The sequence below is a fragment of the Anabas testudineus genome, chromosome 1, assembly GCF_900324465.2.
Source record: "Anabas testudineus chromosome 1, fAnaTes1.2, whole genome shotgun sequence".
NCBI lineage: Eukaryota > Metazoa > Chordata > Actinopteri > Anabantiformes > Anabantidae > Anabas > Anabas testudineus.
Window position 1 is genome coordinate 16,098,535 of NC_046610.1, and position 18,525 is coordinate 16,117,059.

At 41.5% G+C, this 18,525-nt stretch overlaps 1 protein-coding gene across 3 annotated transcripts in view; it reads right to left on the reverse strand.

The window, feature by feature from the left end:
* Positions 1-102: 102 nt before the first annotated feature.
* Positions 103-18,525, reverse strand: part of LOC113161677 (myosin-10-like) — a 45,774-nt gene continuing 27,351 nt past the window's right edge. For 2 of the 3 annotated variants that reach the window (XM_026359444.1, XM_026359442.1), the window contains 28 exons: positions 17,820-17,934; positions 14,201-14,394; positions 13,807-13,928; positions 13,647-13,716; positions 13,125-13,285; positions 12,928-13,036; positions 12,222-12,353; positions 11,903-12,109; positions 11,481-11,618; positions 11,247-11,370; positions 10,916-11,087; positions 8,656-8,868; positions 8,259-8,403; positions 7,838-8,044; positions 7,634-7,738; positions 7,010-7,162; positions 6,128-6,376; positions 5,816-6,028; positions 5,487-5,699; positions 5,183-5,344; positions 4,917-5,045; positions 4,679-4,767; positions 4,372-4,495; positions 4,140-4,229; positions 3,725-3,843; positions 3,459-3,567; positions 3,176-3,348; positions 2,627-2,774 (listed from right to left, as the gene is read on the reverse strand). In XM_026359444.1, coding sequence (XP_026215229.1) covers positions 2,627-2,774; positions 3,176-3,348; positions 3,459-3,567; positions 3,725-3,843; positions 4,140-4,229; positions 4,372-4,495; positions 4,679-4,767; positions 4,917-5,045; positions 5,183-5,344; positions 5,487-5,699; positions 5,816-6,028; positions 6,128-6,376; positions 7,010-7,162; positions 7,634-7,738; positions 7,838-8,044; positions 8,259-8,403; positions 8,656-8,868; positions 10,916-11,087; positions 11,247-11,370; positions 11,481-11,618; positions 11,903-12,109; positions 12,222-12,353; positions 12,928-13,036; positions 13,125-13,285; positions 13,647-13,716; positions 13,807-13,928; positions 14,201-14,394; positions 17,820-17,934 — 4,185 coding nt within the window. Of the gene's footprint in view, positions 2,775-3,175; positions 3,349-3,458; positions 3,568-3,724; positions 3,844-4,139; positions 4,230-4,371; positions 4,496-4,678; positions 4,768-4,916; positions 5,046-5,182; positions 5,345-5,486; positions 5,700-5,815; positions 6,029-6,127; positions 6,377-7,009; positions 7,163-7,633; positions 7,739-7,837; positions 8,045-8,258; positions 8,404-8,655; positions 8,869-10,915; positions 11,088-11,246; positions 11,371-11,480; positions 11,619-11,902; positions 12,110-12,221; positions 12,354-12,927; positions 13,037-13,124; positions 13,286-13,646; positions 13,717-13,806; positions 13,929-14,200; positions 14,395-17,819; positions 17,935-18,525 lie in introns of all 3 variants that reach the window. The other variant, XM_026359443.2, reaches the window with a different exon arrangement.

The following is an 18,525-nucleotide window of genomic DNA, read 5'->3' on the forward strand; positions in this document are numbered from 1 at the left end:
ATGCACAATGTTGTAAAGTGTGACATCATTTAATTGACAGCGAGGTAGTCTCTCAGACAGAGAAACGAAAAGACTTCAATCAAACCAAAACAGCATCACAGATACAATGAATATGTTTATTTTCCTTTTACAAAAACAAACAAAACAGAAAAAAATACCGTCTAGAAATACAGGTATACAAGAAATAATACGACAGGAGTATCTGTAGGTGAACGCCTGTTTGTCAACAGCCAGCTGGATCATCATAATGCAAGAAAAAGGAGTTAACTACTCGTGGATGTTAAAGCTTCCAACCAAATGAAATCCTGTGCAGAGCATCATTTCCCAAATCACTTCAGTGCTAAGACTTCACCTGTGATCGGTAACGGGGGAAACAAATCTTAGTACAAAATAATTTGGAGAAACACAGCTGCCCGCTTCTGACGTAGTTAATCTTAATACTGATTTTGACCCAAGCATCCGAGCTAGGAGGTTATTACGAACGTATACACAGCGGATATGATATGAAGCACAGCAAAAACACAAAGTAAGAAAAAAGAGTCGAGTATATTCATGATGTGCCAGTTTGTTTGTTTCTTCACATCACTAATGAAATCCTTGCCCATCGATGTTCTTATTTAGTGTCTAAGGCACTTTTAAAGAAACATACTGTTAAGTGGTAACGCTTGAGGAGGAGGGCGAAGGAGTGAGCCGCAGACGACCTTCCTAATCAGCATCTCCAAAATAAAGGAAAAGACTACATGAGAAGTTGATGGATGGATATGGGTACCCTAATGTTTTCACACTGAAGTGATTTAACTGTTGAGGAGACTTTATCTTACTAAAATACTAGTCAGAGGAACTAAAATTTCAAAGAAAGGGGGGGAAAAAAAAAATCAGATTTCCTTTGGAAACCAAGTGCTCGATAATGTCAGTGGGTTTTCTGAAGAGTCAGGATTTAACTTGATGATGAACAGACCTGACCTGGTTTGTTCATCATCGTGTTAGTGAGCCGCACGCTTCCTGAAAATATCCCCACATCTTTGAAAACCCTGAAAGGCTGTTTAACACTGTTCTGAGCCTCTGATGTACAATGTAAGTACCAGCATGGATGAGAAGGAAACAGGAGCGACATCACCCAAGGCAGCTTTAAACAGCCTCCATGTGACGTCACAAAAACCTTGATACAACGTGTACTGATGTAGTCTGAACTAATACTGTATGAAGCCAGTGCAGTTTACGCCTCCTCTGGGGAGATTGTTCTGACGACAGATGTTGACGGACAACTCATCTGAACTCGTATCGAATGACACAACATTTTTTGATGAGCATTATTACAGTATAATGTCACATTCATACAAATACAACTAAAATGATTATTTTATCACAGTAGTTGTGCAAAGACATGTAATTTCCAGCAGTTCTGAAACTACTCAGTCACTAGATGAGCAACAGGTTAAAAACTACACTGGACGTGTCTTGGGGAAAAACCTTCAGAACAGTTTTTACGTGTTAAACATCTTTCCGAGTTTCCAGAGATGGCTGAGTACGGGACACGCGGCTCTCTGACGTGAATGTAATATTACAAACTGAGGTGAGGCACAAACACAAAGAGGGGAGAAGATGACAGTTGCTTCCAGTAGAGCGTTTTCCCCGTTAGTTTCCAGTTAAAAACATTTTCTCGTGCAGTTCTGTGCATTTTCCAGCATCTTTGCATCAGCTCAGGCCAGCCCACACTGGAGGACCATACACTTAAAATCAACAGTGTTAGGTTAACCTCGCTAGACATCACTTCAGTAAATGTTGAGATGAAGCAACAGAGAAAATAAAATACTTCCTTTCACAGTAACACGTTTTGACTCCATGTTGTCGTATTGCATGTCCCGAGATGTTAGTCGTTCCTGTAGTGCTGTACAGTCTGTACGTCAGAGAGAGACTCATGCAACGAAAGCAGCCGGTGTGGCCACCGCGACCTTGGTTTTGGGTTTTTCCACTTTGAGAGGACCGTCGGTCTGAACACTGTGAGGAGGGAGTGTCGGTGTGAAATGGCTTTATCACAACTAGTGAGTAGAACATGTGAAACAACACCAGAGTGAGATCCGTTTCCTTGTAGTCCTGCATTTTTCCAGTATGGAGTAAGGTTCACACACGTCACAGCCTCCGCCTACTTCACACACACAGTTTCCTTTGTATAAAAAGCACTTTGTACCTAAGCAATCACTTCTTACTAAGCTGAGCAGGTAACTTCACGCCTGATGGGACGGGGTGTTACGTTATGATGCTGAGATGATACATGGCCGACAGACGAGCCAGGACTAGCAGCTTGCCAGAGGAGGACAGAGTAAGGCAGCATTGTCCATTTGCCCCTGTGACTCCGCAACTGGAGGACGAACGTCAGGGGAGGGTGGTGGATTTTCCCTGCAGTGTTAACTGATACAAAAAAGGGCGGAGGCGCGCAGCCAGGGCGCTCCGCCCGGCTTTACCAAAAACAACAGCTCATCGCTCCAATCTTCTGTCCAGTCAGTGGTTTGAAATGAATAGACACCATGCTGCTGCCGAGGAGGTTGTGAGGGAAAGGAGGGGAGAGGGGAAGAAGAGGTGGGGAGTGATGACGAGGGGGGGGGGGGGAGTGAGAGGATCACTGTGACTATTCGGCGTTGGAGGTCTGTGTCTCGTTGAAGTCGCTGGCGCGGCTCTCTGCGTCGTCGTCCGACAGGTCGACGGAGGCGCCGTCCAGATTGAGGTTGCGACGTCCTGAGCGGCTGGAGGAGAAGCTGCTGACCTGACCCCCACGCCTGGTCAGAACAAAGTGACAGAACAACTTCAACCACATTTTGTGAAATATGCACATTCACTTCATGCTAAGAGATGATGAGAAGATTGGTGCTAGCAGGCGGCGAGCATCAGTTAGCAACAACTAAAGGCAGCCTCTGTCCACGTCGTGCCTACCAGGGCTGCTAAAGCTCACTGACTCAGCTTTGTTTAATCCGTACACAAACATAATGTAAAAACAAGATGTGCTTTACCAGGGTGGAACTGCTTTTTGGTGGCCAGCAGCCAAACACAGTGGAATAGTTGCAGCTTGTAATTCTCTGTGAAACCACAACTTGTTTCCAAGTTTGTGGTTGTTACTTTTAGAACATTACAAGCGTTAGCGCACAGAGCCTCTGAGAATAACTGAGCTAACAGCAGGTACCTGAGGCGGTTCTTGAGGGAGGTGACCTCCCGGATGAGACCCTCGTTGGCCTCTGAGGAATCGTCCAGCTCCCTCTGCAGCTTCCTGCGGGACGCGTTGGCCCTGGTGGCCTCCTCCTCCGCCTCCTCCAGCTGACGCTTCAGCTGCTTCATACGAGAGTTGGCCTTCTCCATCTGAAAGCAGGACGGACACCAGGGAGGACAGATGGAGACAGAGAGGTCAGGGATAGTTGGTAGGATAACAGTCCACAGTAAAACTGAACCTCTCTGATGCATGTCAATACCTGCTCCTTGTACTGGTCGGCGTGACGACGCTCATCGTCCACTTGCATCATGACTTCTTTCAGTTTCTTCTCAGTGCGACGGACGGTTTTGTTGGCTGCTGCTTTTTCCCTGGAGGATGAACAGAAGCAACTTTATTTAATAAAATATGCTACATTCTTTCTCCCACCTCAGATGATTAAAATAAAAGACAGTGCTACTCTACATGAATGATATGAGGAGCAAAATGTCCACTGCTCTGTGAAAACAGGTGAGTTTGGACACGTACTTGGTTTCCTGCTCCAGCTGCTCCTCCACCTGCAGGATCTTGGTCTCCAGGGCAGTGATGGTCGCCTTAAACTTTGACTTGACAGCCCCTTCCAGCTCTGCCAGCTTAGCTTTCAACTCCTGCATTTATAATGTACAACTGTTAGAGCAGTGAGCATTAAACGTGATGGGATCAAAACAACAGGAACAAAACAGGTGATGGGTAAATGTACAGTAAAGTTTTCCAAATGAATGACGTAGGGGCCGACAACATATGAAGCTGAGAATGAATGAATGTGTTATGTCAAGGAGTTCAGGAAAGACAAACATCACTGATGCAGATTGAGGGACGAAAAAGCCCTGACTCATGTTGTTTACAATAACAACACTTGATTGTTTTATATTCATAAATATAAATTTAACAAACTTTACGACACCTTGTTCTGTCGTTCCATCTGCTGTCGAGCGTTCTCACTCTTCTGTGCTGTGTTACGCTCTGCAGCCAGCTCAGTGTTCAGGCTCTCCACCTGACAAAAGGGACATGGAGATGGAGGAGGGACAGTGAATAAACTAGTGCACATGAGCCTCAACATTTAGCTGAAGCCACTGAAAACTCAGTGAATGTGTAGATTTTCTGCCTGATCAACTATTTTCTCGTGCACAGTCTACCTGCATGGTGGACTTTCTGAAACGGTCGTTGAGCATCTCCATGTTGCCCTGCTCCTCTTCCAGCTCCTCCTCCAGCTGGGCGATACGAGCCTCCAGCCTCCTCTTCTCCTCCAGCAATGATGACCTGACACACAGAAACACACGTTACGTTTCTTACTGAATTACTAAATCAGTCGAATGCTCCAAAAAAAAAAAAAAAAAAAGACAACCTTTAATGGTGAAAAAGATCAGCGTGTGTGAAACCTGCCACTTATCAAATATTAACGTGAGAATGATCTAAAATCAGTAAAAACGAGAGGACACTGACTTCCCACAGGCACTGTTTGAGATCTCATCAGCCAGCTCATCCCTCTCCTGTTCAGCGTGTCGACGGGCCCTCTCTGACGCTGCGTGGTCCTAAACAACACACACACATGCAAATTACTGACGCAAGTACTTTCCATTCATGTCATTTTGCTTCTCGTTAATAAAAAAACAGCAAACATTACAGACATCTGCTGATCTCTTGTTAAAAACTATTAAATAATTAAAATCAGCTACTCAACCTCCTGCAGCTGTAAGATTTCAGCTTCTAGGCTCTTGAGCTTCTTCTCGTTCTCCTTAGACTGAGTGAAGATCTCATCCCTGGAGGCTCTGGCTTCCTCCAGCTCCCTCTGATAGTCCTTCATCTGAGCCTGCAGGAGATCAGAAATAATGTAGAGTCAAGTCACAGAAAAAGCTCCTGCTCAGGCTGCACCGGAGAGACGAGACAGACACAAGTCCAACACAGCGAGTACATGTAGATAGAAAGGCTTAACAAACGCGCGTGTACCTGTAGTTTACGGAGCTGTTTGATAGCCTCGTCCCTGCCTTTGTTAGCGGCTTCGATCTGTCCCTCCAGCTCGTTCAGGTCCATCTCCAGCTTCTTCTTGGCGGTGACAGCCAGAGTTCTCTGCTTCCTCTCATCCTCTAACTCTGTCTCCATCTCCCGCACCTGAAGGAGTATAAAGACATCCAGCTCGTCAATGTTTCAGCACTGAATTTTTTTTTCTCATTTCTTTGATATGAGTTTTACATTTCAAGATAACTAAAAGACCTATGGAGACAATCCATTATCAGCCATGTGCCCCGCGTACCTGTTTGACCAGTGCCCTCTTCTTCTCCTCCCCCTGCTCATCTCTGGCCTGTGCGTCTCGATCAAACTGAGCTTTCATGGCCTGCATGTTGACCTCAAGACGAAGTTTGGCGTCCTCTGTGGCCTGCAGCTCGTCCTCCAGCTCCTCCAGCTGAGTTCTCATCTCCTCAACCTGTTGCTCCAGTGTGCGCTTGGACTTCTCCAGCTCATGGACCTGTACACAGTGAAGGGACAAACATGGTTGTAACTTGGCAGCACAAGAAGCTGCATAGTGTCATCAGTGATGTAAAAAGCTATAAAGAGACACTGAGATGATCTAAGATGACTCACGTTCTTCCCCACGTCATCCTTGGAGCTTATCAGGTCTTCCATTTCAGCACGAAGCTGCTTGTTAAACCTCTCCAGTTCCTCTTTGGCCTCCAAGGCCTCCTCCAGAGCTCTGGCCATAGACAGAGCCTTTGTCTCCTTCTCCCTGGCCTCAGCCTCGGCACGGTCTCGCTCCTCAGCGTAGCGAGCAGAGATGGTCTTCTCCTCAGCCAGCATCTAGGGCAGTAATCAAACAACGGCTTCAACACACTGACGCCGACATCATTCGATCTGTCATTTGGTCATTTCAGGATAATTTGGGGAGATCTAACGTACCTGGTCAAATTTCTTCTGCTTCTTCTCCAAGTTGGAGACGATCTGTCTCTGGTGATCCAGGTCCACCAGCTGGTCGTCTAGCTCCTGCTGCAGTCGGTTCTTTGTCTTCTCCATCTTGTCCAAAGCTAAGGTCTTCTCCTCCAGGCGCTGGCTGGCCAGCTCAAGGTCCTTCTGGAGTTTCTTCTTCACCTCCTCCAAACCCTCCATTGCTCCCACATCCTCATCCAGCTTCTTCTTTGTCTCAAACAGCTATAAGAAGGACATTTGGAATCAATGACTACACACAGATTACTGGTGTTAAGTCACTACAGAGGTGAATCAAGGGGAGAGAGAAGGAGATGGTGAATTATCTAGGCGCATAGATTTACTTAAACTTACACTAAATGTAACAATGCACATAAAAAGCAACACATTGCTTTTATTTTCTTTTACTCACTCCACCATTGACTTCTCGTGTGTTTTTTTATTTTTTTACCTGTGGTTAAGTACAGCTACAGGAAAATTAACCTCTTAGCTTAAAACATATGCAGTATAGTGATGCATGTACACCTACTCTTTACTTATTTGTTAATCTGTTATTCTGAACTACACCATCTACAGCTGACTCAGGTTTTCACTTCACGTGGGCTTTAATTTGCTGCAACTCCTCACTGCTTTATAGTCGGCGGCATACTGCTCTGCACATCAATGACAGGTGTTCACAGCTGGAAATGTTCTCTTGGCACTCAAATGTCAGTGGTACCTGTAAAGTTTGCCAGTGTTGTACCCGTACGTTTGTGTGTGTCCGAGCTGCAGTTGTGTATGTGCATATATGAGCGTGTAACGTGTCTCCATGTACATGCCAAAAAACCTGCTGCTGTTTGTGAACATGAGTGACTGTACCTGAGCCTGCACTGACTGCAGCTGTTTCTCCAGGTTGCGTCTTGCCTCCTCATCTTCCTCCTGCTGCTCCAGCAAAGTGTTCTTCTCTACCTCCAGCTGGCGGATTTGGCCGCTCAGGTTCAGCTTCTGACGGGTCTCTTCCTGTCGCAAATCCTACACAATGGAGTCCACGCAGATATAATTAAGATACGAGAAAAGCTGGGACACCGTCTGGATCTGCTATAGCATGTTATATGCTAGTTGCAAAAAATAGGTACATTCATGTAAGCTGCTTTTTAACACAGGAAGCTTCAGGACTGATACTTCTGAACAGCTAGAATAGGAAAAGCTGCAGCTGCAACTAATTGTTATTTACTTTATCAATTCATTGTTAAATCTATAAAACTTTCCACTGGGATAGTTTTGTTTTTGTGTCTTGCCTCTGTGTTCTTTACTTTATTCTAATGGCTTTTTTAATTTACTGTGTATGATAGAAAGACCCCTGGTGCTTGAGATCAGACTAAATAATGGTGACGAATATTTGATTCCTTTCATAACTTGAACAGAATGTCTCTATAGGCTGCAGCTCTGGAAAAAAAGATATACTTCATTCCACTAAAGCGTGCCGTGCCACTGTCTTCACACCTCTGAGTCTTGCAGTTTGCTGTTTAGGTTGTCCACTTCCTTGGCCAGTTTGACGCTCTTCTTCTCTGCCTCCTCCAGCAAAGTGGACACGTTGTCCAACTCCGTCTAACAAAATACAAACAGGGTCACGATGAAAGCACAATAAATAAATCCAGAGCATGAATATTCTCTTTACATCAAACTGGGATATTATCAAGTATTTACCTGGAGCTTGTTTGAGCGTTCAGCCAGCTCTCCCTTGGCCCGCTCCACCTCGGTGGCCCTGGACATAAACTCCTGCAGCTGGGCCTCCAGTTTCTTCCTCTTGTGTTCGGACTCCGTCTTTGCTTGCTGCAGACCGTTAACCTCGCAGCTCAACTCTCTGTTGTCATTCTCCAGACTCTGCTTGCTCTTCTCCAGGTTGGCTTTAAACTGCAAATGACCAAAATATTATGTTTTTAGTTCTCAAATTTAAATAGAGGGCAGACACTCAAACTCTGATGGTGAACCTGACACAACCATAACAGCGTAATCCAGTGTGTTAAGTCCCTTTTAAAAGCTGTTTTTACATGTCGTACAACTCATGTAGACTGATATGTATATGTAGTTTTTTAAATACAAACCCTTCAAGGTGCAACCCACTCACTCTCTTGGCTTGTTCCAGCTGTTCTGACAGTTCTTCCAGCACAGTGGCGTGCCTCTGTCTCATGTCCTGGATCTGAGCCTCATGATTTTTGCTCTCCTCATCAATGGCCTTCTTGAGTTCTGCCACCTCTTGCTCTCTCTTGGTCCTGGAGTTCAAACACAACAGAGTGGATTAAAAGGGAAAGCACAACTAAGGTTAACTTGTGGTTTATGTTCACTGCGGAGGACTCAATAAATTAATTCCATGCTTGTTATAAGTAATCAATATAAAACCATGTGCTTAGTGCCTAGAACTGAGCACAGTTCCTGTCATGCGTCAGTTAATGATAACTTCTCAGATAAATGTCTTGCTTTATAACAACCACCAAGAACATTGCTTAAAACATTTAACACGGCACCTGAGTTCCTGCTGAGCGGCGGTGGTGTCCAGCGTGTCCTCCAGCTCCGTCTTCAGAGCCTCAAGCTCTTCACTCAGGTCCCTTTTCAATTTTTCAGCTTTACTTCGACACATCTTCTCAGACTCCAGATCCTCCTGAAGTTCAGCTAGCTGGGCCTGCAGCTCCCGAACCTGCTTCAAAGCATTGTTCTTTTGGAGGGACTCCTCGTCGCTCCTGGTTAGAGGTAAGAAAAGAGAACAGATCAGCTTTATCGACTACATGTCCCAGATCATTACCTTAGCTCTCCTACTTCCCAAATGTCCTGCTGTTCATACACAATTTACTTCAGCTGCTTTCTTTACACTTCAGTTGACACAACAATAGAACTTACTTCTTATGTATTAGGACTTCCGCTTCAAATGACCTGCCCTGCTCAATTTACTACGCTTTCTTCACTATTTCCATATTAACTAACATTAAACTTCTACTTTTGTCAATATTTGATTTATTTTAAATATTTCTTTCGCCATAAAAATGTATGATCTCTGATCCTTCAAATGACAGCAAACTTTACACCATGCAGGAATTAATACATTCAGTGAAAGGCAATTCAGTTGTTTTGCTTTGAATTATTGAAATGAAATCACCAGTGCACACGGGATGAACCATGCTCTACTGAAGTTGTCCAAATAAAGTGTGTGTGTATTCTGTCACAAGATAAACACTGTTGTCTCTGCTAGAAATTAGTAGAATTCCTCCTCAGTCCTGTGATTCTCCTCACTTACTCTATATACAGTAGAAACCCACTAAACATGCTGAATGTCATAAATATTTAGTTAACTGTGATCACGATAGCGCCACTGCTTTGATTAAAGAACTGATGACTCCCACACAGACTGCAGATGTTCTCAGAATAGCTACTGAATTCCAAATAAGGATCAAGTTTAATGAAAGATTATTAAGCTCATTATTATTGTGTGAGGCTGTGACTAAACTGATCATTTGTGTGTGTGAAATTAGTCGAACAGATGATTGCCAGCAACCGCTGTAGCTGTAGGGAGTGCTCTGGTAAAAAAGGGAAACTACTGAGAAGCAATGTTAAAATGATCAGAGTTGAACTTCAGAGCAACAACTTTGTCTGTCTGCAGATTTATAATAGCTAAAGTTAGTGCTTAAGACATGTTTATCCTTTTTCAGAAATAAAAGCATAAACAGAGTAGTGAGCAAATTAAACTCTAAGGGAAAATGCACATATTTTCTATCAGCAAAAGAAAAAAGACAAATATATAGACTGAAAGATTACATATATACAAAAGAGCCCTGAAATCGCAGCATATTTTAGCTCCAGCTCTTTATTCCTTCATGTGGAAAAAAACTAGTGCAAAGCCAAGGACTGAGCACATCAATCATCATCAATTTGCATGTAATCAGACACGGTCTCAGTGTTGCTACAAGTCAAACACTGCAGCTCAGAGCAGTGAGCTGAAAAACGTGAAGAAGGAGGTGAGTGAAAATGAGAGGAAAAAGGCTGTAAGACGATGTTATGGACTTTAATTCAGAGTTCAGAGGTGTCTCACTTTCTATGTGTGTCTTTGTTTAAATGCCTATTTGAAGTTTTCCCATTGATTCTGCTGTAACACAGCGGACAGCAGTTGTCATGGTAATGAGATGTTCTGTAGAGTGAAGTATCACATTGAAATGAACAATGCAGCTGACAATAATATTTTATTACACAGTTTAGATTTATAGTTTAGTGACTATTTCTGCCTGTTAGCGGCTGTAAAAATAACCTTTATTTTGTTGTAGCCTTCAGCACAAGGATTTTAATTTCCTTTCACACAATATTGCTGAGCAGAGACAATCTGTCAATTTTTTTTCTACATATTTCATGTTATATGAAAGAAAACTGTGAGGGAGACTGTGAACAGAGGTTTTGCATTTTTATAATATATATTTTATTTCATTTGCTAATATAAATAATGTAAACCTAAGGCCAAACTTGAACTGGGCAATAATTTGAGGTCATTTCTTCCTCATTTTGTGTCCCTTTGTCAGTAATTGTATGATATTAGTTTACTAGCACACATTTCTGAACCTAGAGGGTGAGAAACAAAGTTGGAACAAATTGGAAAATATCAATTTAAAAGTACAGTATGTATTGTATTACTATTATTAGTCTATATTACTGTTGAATGCTGGGCTGCATTCCCTTGAGGTGGTGAAGAAAGAAAGAAAGATTAACATGTGTTGTCACATGCACACTGGTTTTTCTGTGACTGACCGGACCAAAGCAGCCTGCAGCTCCTCCTCCTTCTTGGCCAGTTGGATCTTCAGCTCCTCTATCTGAGCCTGAAGCTCAACTATCTGGTCCTGCAGATCAGTCGTCTCAGCCTCCAGTTTGCGTTTGGCCTTCTCCAGCTCCTGACGAGTTTTCTCCTCCTTCTTTAAGCGCTCTGAAACATGGTTTTCATAAAAAAAAAGACAAATGAAACGTCAGGTCACAAAGAGCTAAGTACAGCACCCACACTTTACCCTGCTCTACAGTTTCAGTCAACGTTCCCTTTTCATGAAAACAAAACAGAGTCTAGAACCGTTTGCTGGGAGTCGCTTACCTTCCAGGTCGACCATCATCATCTCCTGTTTGTTCTTGACTTTGCCAAGATTCTTTGCCTTTTCCTCCTCCTCTGCCAGCTGAGAGGTCATCTCATTGATCCTGTCCTCCAGCAGCTTTTTCTCCTGTTGGGTTAAAGCATAGTGTGAGTTTTAAGATACAAATTTACCATATGGAGGTGTAGGGAAGTCAAATTAAAATTAAATTAAAACCCTTCTAGATATAATTGTCTCACCTTGAGGAACTTGGAGTTTTGGTCCTCCAACAGCAAAATGTCCTCCTCCATCTTCTTGATCTTTGCCTCAGCTGTCACTTTATCCAACTGCAGCTTCTGTCTTGCAGCTTCCTCTTCATCGAGCTGCTCCTCCAGGTCCTGTGGGGAGGAAAACACACATGTACAGTTGTATAATCAACCAGCTTATAAATAAAAAAGATTTTTATACAGTACAAGCACAATTACCATGTTCACAAGAACATGTCGCAGAATCACAGACCCCAGAAAGGTGACATCCCACAAATCATGTACTGTAACATTGAGGCATGACAGAAATCTGCAGCTGTTTAAATGATTATTATGATTGCTTTAACAAATGCTGGATTTCAGCACATAAAAAAATAACCTTCCCTTTAAAAGTACAAGGTATAAAAGATGGAAACCTGAATGTGTGACTGCATCTTCTTCTTCTCGTTCTGCAGGCTCTGGTTCCTCTCCTCCTCCTCCTCCACCCGAGACTCTAGGTCATGAAGTATCTCCTCCAACTCTTGTTTTCTAGAAAGCAGACGAACTCTCATCTCTTCAGCTTCAGCAAACAGTTCTGTCTCGGCATGGAGTTGTTCTGCTAGAATATTCTTCTCCTCTAGAAGCTGGAGAGAGGGAACAAAGTTAAAAAAAAATTATTACTTTACAAATTAACATTTTAAATAAAGTTTTTCACAGTACAAGGTCAAAATATTTACTTTATATGCTAATATTTACCTGCTGGTGTTTTCGCTCCATCTCCACCATTTCATTCTCCACCTTGAGCTGTCTCTCTTTCACTTTTATCAACTCCTCATCTTTGGCTTGTAGCTCTTCCTCCTGCCTGGTGACCTGCAGCAGAGGCTTCACCTGAGAGAGAGAGAGAGAGAGAGAGAGAGAAATAAATAAATACAAATACTAAATACACAGGGGTCATACATAACGAACAGAAATTCTATATTTATTGACACATAACTTTCTCAACACTGTATTATCATCAGTCAATGTGACCTAGACCCAGAAAAGATGCATAAGGCCAATTAACTAATTCCAACTTTACATATCCAAGCTTATTTAAGACGGGAAAATAAATACAGGGATTTTTAAAGATATTTCAAGACCTGTAGACACCTTTCACTAATCAGGTCAAAACACATATTTAATTAACCTCACAGTTTATTATTGAATTGGAAAAAGTAGCAAACAAAAATTTCATGGAAATACAGCTGTTAAAGCCTTTTTAATCAACATGACAAGTTTGAATATCTACAGTACAGTAACTTACCAGACTCCATCTGCTGATGCTGTAAGATCTATCGCTTACTATACTATAGTACACTATGCTATACCACACCATACCATACTATACTGTACTACGAAGTAGACATGTAAAGCTGTGTATCACTCATCACAGCTACTACTTTGTTGCTGTCAGGGATCTCACCTTGGTGAAGAGCCTCCACCACTGCCAGTGTCTCAGCTTTAAGTAAGCAGCACAGTTCCTCTGGAGGACCTTCAATGCACTCAGTTGCTGCTGCTTCTTAGCAAAGGCCCTAATGGTTAAAAAGACAACAGGAGACGTGTGTAAGGAGAACCTTGTTTAAAACTGTGTAACAGTAAAAATTGATATCTGACACCCACTTTCGTGCTAAGTATCCACGGCACACAGACTGGAAGTAGATGATGATGTCAGTGATCTTAAGGTCCCTCTCCTCCTCCAGGTGAGCCAGCACACCTGCTCTAAAGAAGATCTTACTCTGACCAATACGGAAGAGGTTAGGGTCCAGCTCCAGGGCTTGGATCTAGAAAAAGAACATAGATATTTGCTGATAAATAATCTATTGTTAGTTTGATGAATTCCGGAAACATTCCTTATCACTTGTTTTTTTAATATAACTTATTAGTAGCTTGATAATTCAGTCTGAGAGAGTCAGTTTATTTCTGCTGATTTTGTTTTTAGCTCTGATTGGTCAAATATTTCCCTAATCAGCAAAAACAGACAAACCTTTTTGGAATACAGAAGAAATCTGAGGTGTGGAAATAGATCTGAAACCAGACTAAATCATTAGCAAATAAGTGTTTAAAACCTATTTGACTCCTTACATCTAATGGTTGCACCAGCTACAGTTGTTTAAAACTAAAAATACAGAAAAATATCCCTACCATTCTCTCACAGGCTTGTTTCCCATCCATGAATCCTTTGGGGATTGCATTGGGTGTCAGAATCTCATATCTGTGAACACAACAAGAGTGTAAAAGTAAACCGAAAATTAAGCCAAAAATAAAGTTTCAGATTTCAAAAAGCTTCTTTGTTGCTTGTTACCTCTGTCTGAACTCCTGGAAGACGATGCGGTTGGGAAAACCCTGTCTGCAGATGCGAATCCCCTCGAGAACTCCATTACACCTGAGCTGGTCCAGAACCAGGTGAGGCTCTAGTTTACCAGCCTGAACGAGGAATAAATACATTAAGACAAGGTTTGAAGGTTTGAAAGTAATGTTGCACTGAACTTCAAAGGTGTGAGTCACTTTACTTTTCTCAATCTTTTATATTTTGTCTACAAGCATCACTTATAGAAAAAAAACAGACTAGGTCCAGATTCAAATTATAAAGATATAATAATCTACAGCAGACAGGGAAACATCTGTCCAACAAAACCTTTAATTTACAAAGGTTTTTGACAGCGCATCCAACAAATAAGTTTAAAGCATGTATTTACTCTTTTTTCATGGTTAGGGATGATGCAGCGGACAAAATTGGGGTTGGTGTTCCTCAGCGTGGCCATGAGCTTGGTAAGCGACTCCTTGTAGAGCTGTCCCACGGTGCGAAACATGCCCTTTTTTGTTTTGTAGGTGGCACCAAAGGCTGTCTCATTCATTCCTGCCACCTGGTCCAGGCCCACGATACGATCGACTGGTGGGAAGATGGGAAGAACTGGTTAGAGCAGGAAGACTGTGGGAGAATCACTGCAGCAACAGCAGTAGCAGTGACACAGTGACATAATGTAGTTACATGCCCATGTGCGAATGGATGAAAGAGACACAACGCACTACTGTCAAACAGCAGCCTAACAAAGTAGCATTCAAAGTATATGACTACCTCTAGCTTCTGCAGAGGAAAGTGGAGTGCAGAGCTGATCTATTAGAAAGAGCCAGTTTTAAATATCACTTTTTCACACTGACAAAGTTAAGTAACAGGAGTTCAAATGCTCTTCTGTGGTCCAGCTAAATGAAAGACATTTCTTGAAGGCAGATCCAAGTTTTTCAACACCTGTTAATGAGAAAATAATATCTTCTGAAAATGCTAAACATAAAAACTCTGCTAACATCAATCGATCAGTCAGAATAACTCAACCTTTCTGTACCAATTCTGATTTTAATCGGTCTCTTACAGGTTCTCCAAATTTGTGAAAGTGCTATGCTAAATTGGCAAAAAATTAAATTGACATCCTAACTTCCCTGACCTGCCTGACTCTCAAATATACTCTCAAGCCTATTTGTTCATAGTTGCTAGTCTTACAAAAACAAATAAGCTAAATAAGTTCCCTTTTGCTGCATACTCCGGTTTTCTCCCACAGTTCAAGACATGCAGTCAGAAGACCTGTCCAGAGTGTACCATGTCTCTGACAGGCTGCTAGGATCAGTTCCAGACCGCACACGACTCAAATTAGCAGAAGTAGTTTAGATAATAGAGGGATAATTTCAGCTTGACTGTGTATAGTAGTTTCTGTCATGTTTAACGTTATTTAAGGAGTAATAGTTCTACGGAGTGGGCTCCTTTTTCACTGTTGATTTGGTGCTTTTGTTTTAGTCCATTTATAGCAGGAGGAAAGCGTGCGTCATAATAAACTACAGTGTGTGTGTGTGTGTGTGTGTGTGTGTGTGTGTGTGAAACTTTGCCTACTAACACAAAACTTGTCAATTTTGGTCTTTAAATTAAGCTGAATTTTACATGAAATATGATATATTGTTATACTGTGGCAGTTAGTCGACATATTATTAACATAATGACCCTGTCAATAAATGTAGTATACACTTGTCACTAGTGTCCAAGTATTTGATGAGTCTTACACTAGCTATGCTATGTGTGTGTGTGTGTGTATGTGTATGTGTATATATATGTATAGAGAGAGACAGAGAGAAGAGAATTAATTTGTGTGATCTGACCTTCACTTTACTCAAGAGTATTAATAAATAATACTGTTTTATTTATTGAGAACAACCATAAAAACCTCATAGTGATAATGGAAAAAGTATGTAAACCCTTGGAATTAATAACTTGTTGACGCCCCCATGGCAGCAATAACCTCAACCAGGTGCTTCCTGTAGCTGTGGATCAGACCTGCACATTGTTCAGGAAGAATTTTAGCTCATTCTTCCTGCAGAACTGCTTTATTTCTGTCATATTCTTTAGACATCTAGTGTGTGGTTCTCTTCAAGTTGTTCCATAGCATCTCTTTTGGGTTGAGGTCTGGGGTCTGACTTGGCCACTCCAAAAGGCGGATTGTGTTTTTCTGAAGCCATTCTTTTGTGTACCCAACTTCTACAGAGTTTCAGCTGACGTACAGATATTATCACATTATCCTGAAGAATTTTTGATAAACTTGGGAATTTATCTTCCCTTTAATCACTGCAAGCTTGCCAGGCCCTGATGCAGCTAAGCAGGCCCAAATCATGATGTTTCCTCCACCATACCTTGCAATTGGAATAATGTTTTCATGATGATATGCAGTATGTGACCTTTTTACACCAGATGTAGTGCTGTGTTATATATAGTTTAATCAGTCCACAAAACATTTTGCCAATACTGCTGTGGAGTGTCAATGTGCTCTTTGGCAAACTTCAGGCGTTCAGCAATACTTCCTCCTGCCATAGACACTCTGCTAGTTCAATGTTTTATGTCCTCCAGACTTATGAACAGTCATAGCCAGTTCCAATGATGCCTTCAAATCTTTAGCGGTCACCTTGGGTTGTTTCTTTACCTGATGAGTGTTTGTTGTGCTCTTAGGGTCATTTTGACTGGCCGCCTACTTCTTGGTAGAGTAGCCACAGTCTGAAAGTGTCTCCGTTTGTGATTGTTTGTCTAACTGTAGACTAGGGAATTTCTAAAGTTTTTGACATCACTTTTTGACCCTTTCCAGTTTTATGTAAATCAACAATTCTTGATTGAAAGCTCCTTTTGGTGAGGCATGGCCACATAAGTGTATTCTTCAGTAACTCTATAGCCTCAAAAAACACTTTTTTCCAGGTAGGCTAATACCTGACTTTTTGGATTGGTTCACATACTTTTTCCACTAGCACTATGAGGTTTTTATCGTTGTTCTCATTAAACACATGATAGATATAAATATTTTTGTGTTATTATTTTAGGCAGATTATATTTGTTAATACTCTTGACTTAGATGAAGATCACATTTTATGAAAAATCAATGCAGAAATTTATGAAATTTCTTCCCACTGTATATAAAGATATATATGTATAATGTAGTGAAGTAATGCACGGCCCTCAGTTTGGACCCTCTACGCTGAAATCTAAACTTAGCCAAAGAACAACATCTGGTTTCAATTCACTACTACTGTGATTTTATCTAAGATGGAGGCAGGCGGTAAACTAATGTCATTAAATACTCATCAGTCAAGCTTCAAATCCTTAATTAGTTATTTATTAGAATATCACATCATAGGGGAACGAATAAACTATGAAGATTTACAACGATATTTACTCCAGGGCAATGACGACACAAAGAAACATACAACACTAAGAAAAATTAAAGCACACTGGTTCAACTAAACTTTCTACCTGGCCTAATATATTATTTACATACCACTGCTTGTGGCTGAGAAGAGGGAGCCATGCAGCCTGAAAGCAGATGGGAGCCACTGTAGCTATGACAGACAGCACTGGCTGAAGCATGAAACATACAGCTAGATCTGGGCAAAAATACACCAATGTGCTCTAAGGAAGTCAACCTGCTTGGGCATCACTTATATTTAACATCCCAAGCCTGTGAGCAGCATGGATTCACCGCCCAGTGCTGTTAGTTTTCAGCTATTATTATTTTGGCCCAGGTCTGCTACTGCACGACCCAGTTATTCACCTGCTGGCTCATCCAGACTAGTGATACTGTCATAGAATGAAGCCCTTTGAATGGTCTGAATCTCTACAACACAGAGAAAGAGACAGGGAGGGGAGGGTGATGTTACATTCATTCTGAGAAACCAGAAATCTACAGGCCTGGGTCAACAAGACAGACAGATGTTGTTAATAGGCTTGGGTGTGAGAAGTATCAGTGTTTTTTTTAACTGAATAAACTAACAGATACACACAAACAAGCTTACCATCTTTCCATAGTTCAGCCACAAATTTGTCAGTCGACTGATGCAGAAGTGTGGCCACATTGTCATTCAAAGGGTCCATGTTCTTCATTAGCCACTCATCAGCCTTGTAGTCCACCTGTAACAATCAAATAATACTTCAATTACACCCGGATTTTTGAGATTCAGAAAAATATTCTCTTACATTAATAAATAACATGGACAAACAATTTTGCACCCATACATTCATTTTTCTTTTCAAAGAACTGTTGAAAAATTATAAAGCACCTCTTTAAATTTCTGAATTTGATTTGCCTCTATATTGGGATCTACTCACAGTAAGTGAGTTAAAATGATCCCAAAATACAAGCATATCGAGAATAACTTGTAAAACAATAAAACATTCTATTAATCTGCGACTGGTTTTAAGGATTTGAAGGGAGTGAATAACTATTACAAACTTTTTAGTAAATAGTTTAATGAAGACATAGTTACCAATAAAACACACACTCTTAAGGTCTGCAAAGATGATTTGACAACTGATAACTAATTGTCCAATTCATCTGGAAGACAAACATTTATTCAGAGTTTTTACATCTGTCCTATCAAGGTATTAATCAGGGTAATATTTATTTTGCGCATATCAACCTTTACAACATTTGGCCTTATGGTTCTGCAGATTTCTCTCCACAGTGATGCTCCTGGATTTAAAACTCTTTTGAGTATTTGA